The sequence below is a fragment of the Pezoporus wallicus genome, unplaced genomic scaffold, assembly GCF_028554395.1.
Source record: "Pezoporus wallicus isolate ANWC-B61680 ecotype Strahan unplaced genomic scaffold, APGP_CSIRO_Pwel_v1 contig_4847, whole genome shotgun sequence".
NCBI classification, from domain to species: Eukaryota; Metazoa; Chordata; class Aves; order Psittaciformes; family Psittacidae; genus Pezoporus; species Pezoporus wallicus.
In genome coordinates, this window is record NW_026642717.1 from 1304924 (window position 1) to 1311786 (window position 6863).

Genomic DNA, 6863 nt, shown 5'->3' on the forward strand with positions numbered 1-6863 from the left:
TTACCATCAGCCTTCCCCAATGCTGCCTGTAGGGAGAGGACAGAGGAGATGAACTGGAAATGACACTGGTGTGTATAGGTTAAATATTATATCAAAGGGTCAAAAGCAGGCATGGAGAAAAGTGTAATAGTCATCTTTCACATGCAAATTACTAAAGCTAGTATGTAATAAAACTGTACACAGCATAAAACCTAAATGCAGTGTGATTTATCTCACCAGCCCTATCAAATACCAAACATTTCAAAGCAAAACATTATATTAATTCCATTTTACATACTACACACTTAGATGAGGAAGACTTGCAGATCACACAGCAACCATGTCTACTATCAAAGGGAAAATCTGGCTGGAGCTCCAGAAACTGTGGTTCTCTTCCTGGGTTAGTGTCTGCTGAGTGATCTTAAGCAAGCTAGCTCACTTCTGTATGCCTGTTTTTCCAGCTGTAAAACATAAAAGGTGCAATCATTCACGTACATGCTTTACCTGACCTCTTCTAAAAACCTGTGGAAACCTGAGAGTAGTAAGCACTTGTACAGCATTTGGTGATACCTAAAGCAGTGCTAGCCATTAGGAATGCTGTGTTCAAGGTGCAATTCCTAGTAATGAGTAATAGGTACTCATCAAACAAAGTCAGTTACAAGACTTGTCAGCTCATTCTGTCTTTCCCCAGATGGTCTCAGTCAAGAACTGGTAGATTGCATTTCATCTAGTCATTAAAACTCCCTAAATTTGCAGCAACATCATATACATAGGGAAATTAATTTTTTCTTGCAGTTTCATTCCTTCCCACATAATTCAGTGGTGACATCTATGTTGCTTCTCTCTTACCTCTAAGTTGACCTTGTTTTTCAGGGTTTTTTCCTACCTGTCTTATCAATTATTTTTATCTTATCACTCCTAGGACAGGACAGAAAAATGTATCAGCACTTTCTTTAGTGCTGGCATAAAAAGAATGCCTCAAATTTGGACAAGGTCTATCAATCTACTACTCCATTAATTCCTACAATGATCTGTTGATATTCTAAATATGGCAACATGCAAGTTCTGACTATTCTGATGCTAGGAATGCAACTTACAAAAGACTCATTTATATTTATAAATATATAAAATAAAATTACAGATTTCAAGCTATATACTAAGTAAGGGCTAACTTTATTTTTTCTCGTGCAGCTATGCCACCAGACAGTAAAGAACACAAGATCGAGGTGATGAGAAAAAACAAGAGAAAGGCCTGACTCTATGTACTAAGCTCTTTACTGAAGGAAGCTCTAAGTCTTGTTTCAGGGAAGAAAAAACAAAGTAAATTGTATTTTGATGGCCACTGCCATCACCACTTACAAGGATATTTGCAAATTAAGGTTCATAGACCTACCTGATTAAAGCACGGTGCTTCATTAAAGGAGTAAATGACATCTTTCATAGAAATCACATCTCCTCAAAACTTTATGCTTCATGGCATTACACCACTTCCTGAAAGACATACAGCCATATACTGAACTATAACTAAAGACTTAGCAAAGTCCTATAAATGCAAGAAAAGTCCTTGATCCCCAAATAGTTCCTTTCAGGTATAAATTATAGAAATCACACCGGTTTGCTCACCAGAGCCAAACTACAGCATAAGTACACATAACCAGTGTGGTTCTTGAACTGAAGACAAGGGCTTACGAACTACTTGGGACTAAGTGACCGCATTTGCCACACAGAAGCCTGAGTTTGCGTAACCTGTAGTAATGTCAACCAACTAACGTTAAACAGAAGTACCAATGCAGTCAGGGCTTTGTAACATCTAAAGGCCCGCTTCCTGGGGGTTGAACAAATGGAATCTTACGACCTTATGGGAAAAAAGGGTAGAAAGGAATGCTGGCTTCAACACAGGCAAACACCTCTGCTAGGGCGTATTCACTGTGCAAATTAATTCCTCGGGGTTTCTTTCCAAATTCAGCTGAATTCTTGGCCTTCCTGTCTTCACTTTGATAACATTCTTCTGTACCCTCGGTGCAAAACAAAAAGTTCTCTACACTGCTGCTAACATTCTGTTGCTCAACTGCAGTAGTTAGTTTGTTTTATTGGATAATTTATTTCTCCTTAATTGATGGATGTTCCCTTTATTAATCTTTTCTATTGAATCAGCAGCTACCAAAAATACCTCACTCTGTGGTTCCTGTCCTACAAGGTATCAGCAGATTTTCACAGTAAATGTTAACATTTTACAATCTTCATCTTTTACTTGCTTACTTCCTAGCCTCTTTAGGGTAAGGACAAGCCTATTCATAACATAAAAATTTCTTAGAAATTACAACAGAAGATAATTCCTCTTTAACAGTTCAGACAGACATATGAAGAAAAAAAATCTAAAGAATGCATTTTGAAATCAACAGAGTACAAGAAGTTGTGGAATAAGCAATGTTTTTAACTGCATGATGGAAGTGGTAAGACTTTCTATGCAGAAATAAAGGTAAACTTATTTCTAAAACTACAATGAAAACCAATCTATAATCTTTAAGATTCATATAATCTCTAGGTGTCATATTTGATCTTACGACTGAGTAAAGCAGGAAAAAAAAAACAATGAAGTGTGGCAGGTATCAAATGCTTTATAATGTAAAAATCCACATTTAAACAGTACAACCTGAAAATAATGATAACTGCTTAAAATGACACCACTTAGATAAAATATTAATCAGATGAAACAAAATTCAATTTTGGGAAAAATGCACCACCTCATACACAGACTGGTCAAGAATTTAGCAGCATCTCTTATGAGATTCTGGTGTAACGGAGCTCAAATGCACATGGGATTTCTAGCACCTCCTGCACTGGGAGGCAGAAGCATTTCAGCTTTAGTGGAGCACCAAGCCAGCCGTTATTAACAAAGCTGTCCAATGGGCTGAAACTCATCCACACATGAAAACCCAACAACAGATATTTCTACGCTCCATGAAAGCTCATTTTTCAGTACCATCACCACATGACATTTAACTGTTTAAAAGTAAGCTGGTAGTTAACTCGCAGTTGATTCCCATGCAGTTCTCACAGCATTGTGCTGAAGGTTTGTATTTTCATATATTTTCATTGTAACCAAAATATTTTCATTGTAACCAAAATGCAGTGTGTTCAGTATCCTGACCCTGACTGAAGTCAGACTTAATGAGCAATTCATTTAATTTCTGTACAGCAGACACATGACCAGCTCATGATAACACATCCACTAAGCTTGTTAATGTTCTTCTGTAAGGGCTGTTCATTTCAGAATACGACATACTGCATTGCAAAGAAGTCCTCCAAACATGACACTCATGTTTTTCTTTCATTTACTGGCTCTAAACTCAACCAACAGTATGTTCATGTAGTACAATGCCTTGCCTTCAGGGAACTGGGAGGAGAAATTGGTCTAAGTGGAGGAAATCTTGAAAGCGAACGTAAGTAAAAAGTATGGTGACAAATTAGATTCAGAATACAGTCTTAAGAGATGACACTACTTTGACTTTTCAGGCAGTCTTGCTAAAGTGTATATAGCACGTAGGCCTAGTTGTATACACCAGTCCATTGGCCAGGAAGAGACTCAACCCAAGAATCTCAAGGAGATGGAAACGTTAAGTGTTCCACCACTTCGGCCAAGTCTCCACAGGACCAGTGATACCCAGAAGTAAATTAAGGGGGAGTTTCACACCCTCTGGAAAGGCCAATGAAGCATTGTTATCTTACCCTGAAAACCTCTATGGTCCAAGGAGGTATGGGAAGTTTTAAGATTTTCAAGACTTCAGAAGTCTCATCTAAGCAGCTTTAAAAGAATTGACTGAGAAGCCGAGAACTATTGGCACTTGTATTTAACAAATCTTGCAATCCCCAGCGATGTGTCAGCAAATCAGAGTAGAAACAAAGAGGCATGTTACTCCGTAGCATCAGAGTTAACATTCAAACTACATAATTTGATGTCAGCTCTAACGGGCATGGAAGAAAAAAGGCTGATGATTAGAGAGATAATAATCATGGGAAAAAAGGATACTGCCTTTTAAATAATGCCAACTTACATGGCTGATGGGAATTAACTCTTGTCAAGCTAGTTATCAAGTTCAGAAGTTCAGCTGACAAAAGTAACCATTGCCTAAAGCTACAAGGAATTGCTAAAGGCATTTTCTTTTGTGCCTGATGACATTCAGGAGGAAGAAAAAAAAAAAAAAGGCACAACAGGAGATCAATACAACATATTGCCAGCTTTAGTGAACTGGAACTTGAGTCATCCCGAGATCCCACTGTAATTTTTTCATGCCCCAACACTATTAAAAAGGAGGGGTTTTAATAATTCTTAGAAGACATGCTAGGATGTCATGCTAGGATATTCACACTAGGCAGCAAACTGGGCTGTTGAAACCATAGATTTACCTTGGGCAGGCATGAGCATTAATCAAGGAATACAGGCCTGTTCTGCAAGACAGTGAACCTAGAAGTCTTTGGGATGGACCAAAAAATTGTGTATGGATTCTTAGTTTAGAACATACATAGTTAAACAGCCTAAAGCCATTATAATGAAGAATTTTGTACTTCTATCATTAATTCCTATGAACAAAGCAAAGAAGTTGTTCCTTAGTTTTCAAACCAACAAAGGGTTGCAACATATCGGAAGCAGTAGTGCACATGGCATGAACAAGACCAACATTGCTCTAAGAACCTGAAAACACCATTTATTGTAAGGAACCACCTCAGCTGCAACCTGGCTGCTGGCATTGTCTTCCTATGTGTCATTTCTAGAATACTACGGCCCAGAGAAGACTTCATCTTATGTAAAATCCACATTATTTCCTGCTTTATTAATCTTATTTGAAGACTGATAAGAGGAGTACCTGCAAGTCCGTGTTCTCTCCTCAACATGCACATCAGACTAACCTACAGTCCAATTCTGTAAGTATTTTAGATCAGATGAATGAGATTTCCAGCACAGACATCACAAAGAGACAGATCTGGTGAAAGTTATGAAGTGGAACTTGCCCCATGCACACCCTTCTGTTCTACTTTCCAGTATGAACTAGTTTCATAACCACTATGAAAATAGTTAGGCGCACTGCAGCATGAATCTGAATGCACAACTGCCCAACTTTCTTAAAATCTGAATTTTCAAGAACCAAAAGGATAAGAAAACTAAAATTACACATCACAAAACATTTTTTAAGACAAGGAATTCTTATTGAGCTACCAATGCTCTTAATTAATTCCATAGTTAAAAGCTGAGAAGGACAAAACATTCCTACTGTTCACTAGAAGACAACCAAGTACTTTAAATTCACATACTTGAATTAACACACACACAGACACAAAAAAAAGGAGACATGCTTAAGGGGAGGCCAAATTGTTTTATTTAATTTTTTAGTAACCAATTGGATTCTTGGCAGAAAGCTCTGCTATTTTCTGTTGTTGTGTTGGTGTGGGGTATTTTTTATTTTTTTTTTTTTTTTTTTACTTCTTTAAAGGAATCAGCAGTGCTCAAATTGATGGGTTGGAATTTTTGTCAAATTCCAGTTAATTTCAAAAACACATAGATGAACAGGAATTCCAAATACCATTTCCAGAGCAGAGAGCAAAACTTCACATTTGTATGAAAATTCCATGTTTGGGTATCGATTGGGACACAGCATGTAAAACTATTGTCAGTAGTGCATGAACATTCACATTTGATCTGGAACCTTTAAATCAGAAAGCTGTACTCTCCTTCCAAAATTTTCGTTACCTTGTGCAAATCAAGTCAAGTCTTCATGTGTCAAGTACACACTTAAAATTGTCCATATTTTATATACAAGACATCTACCATTCAGGCAGTGCAAAATACATCCTTTCATAACAAAACTAAAATGTACCTCTCAAAGTATGAACAAGAATATACACATAATACATGATGTACACTATTTACACAACCATAAAAAATATAATACAAGGAATTTTTTTTTTTTTATGTGATTATAAGACTTGACAATCTTTTGCAAATTTAGTTGCAACAAGGCATGTTAAGTTTCCTGGATGGAGTTTTCTCTTTGTCAATGACTCAAAGAGGTCTTGGAAACTAGGCTTGGACTTTCAGGAGAGTTTTCAAGTGGACTGCCATCAACTCCCGGTTTTGGTCAGACAGTTCAGCTGTGCCACCCACCCAGTGGCTGGGAGGCTTTGGAAGGACACTGGGAGATGGCGGGTCACTGAATTTTGCCCCAGCGTAACTTTCTTTTTGGCTCGCTTCAGCTATGATGATTGTTTTCTTGGACTTGGCATTTCTGAAGTTCTCTGTGTTTTTAAGTGGCTTTTTCTCCTGCTTCTGAATCACTTCTGGCGACACAGAATCTTGCCAAAAGTTCTCTATCTTTTTTGCCGAGGTGATCTTTGTCAGCGGCACGTTACATTTACTCTTCTGCCTGTTTATCTTTGGTTGTTCACACAGATGTAAACTGTGAACAGGCTGGCTGTAGGGGACGGCAGCCTTCTCAGTCTTTCCCATCTTGCTCTTTAAGAACTGCGGAGACAAAGAACTCGCATCAACGCGCCACCCCTCTCCTCAAGCGGTACCTCCCCACACAAAGCATCGGCCACTCTGGGGGACGCTTCACGCAAGGAGGAGGAGGGGAACAACGAGCCTCCCCCCGCTCCACGCCTTGCACAGCTCCTCCGTTATCACGTACGCGGCCGTGTCGGTGTCAGTGCCAGCCAGCAGCCGGGCCGGCACCACAACCCCGTCCGCCGGCGGCAGTAGCTCACCGCCTGCCTTCCCTCCCCTGCCGCCATGGGGCGCTGCGCTCCGCGCACGTCCCGCCCTGCGCCTTCAAGGGGCGGCGGGCGCGCGGCCAGCAGGCTAAATCCGGCTGTTGCTGGGCGCAACGGCG

At 39.4% G+C, this 6863-nt stretch overlaps 1 protein-coding gene across 1 annotated transcript; it reads right to left on the reverse strand.

Annotated features, from left to right (window-relative positions):
- Window positions 1–5428: 5428 nt before the first annotated feature.
- PNRC1 (proline rich nuclear receptor coactivator 1) lies at window positions 5429–6765 on the reverse strand. Its single transcript, XM_057432082.1, has 2 exons — window positions 6663–6765; window positions 5429–6537 (listed from the first exon to the last, which is right to left on the reverse strand). Exons 1-2 carry the CDS (start codon window positions 6763–6765, stop codon window positions 6056–6058), a joined length of 585 nt encoding a protein of 194 aa, XP_057288065.1. The 3' UTR covers window positions 5429–6055.
- Window positions 6766–6863: the final 98 nt, after the last annotated feature.

What these genes read in the sequence shown, in the direction of transcription:
- PNRC1 (XM_057432082.1), bottom strand. Translation starts at nt 6,765, where the DNA reads ATGGCGGCAGGGGAGGGAAGGCAGGCGGTGAGCTACTGCCGCCGGCGG. An exon ending in ACTGACACCGACACGGCCGC is followed by an intron (nt 6,538 to 6,662) that starts GTACGTGATAAC and finishes GTACCGCTTGAG; the next exon opens with GAGAGGGGTGGCGCGTTGAT.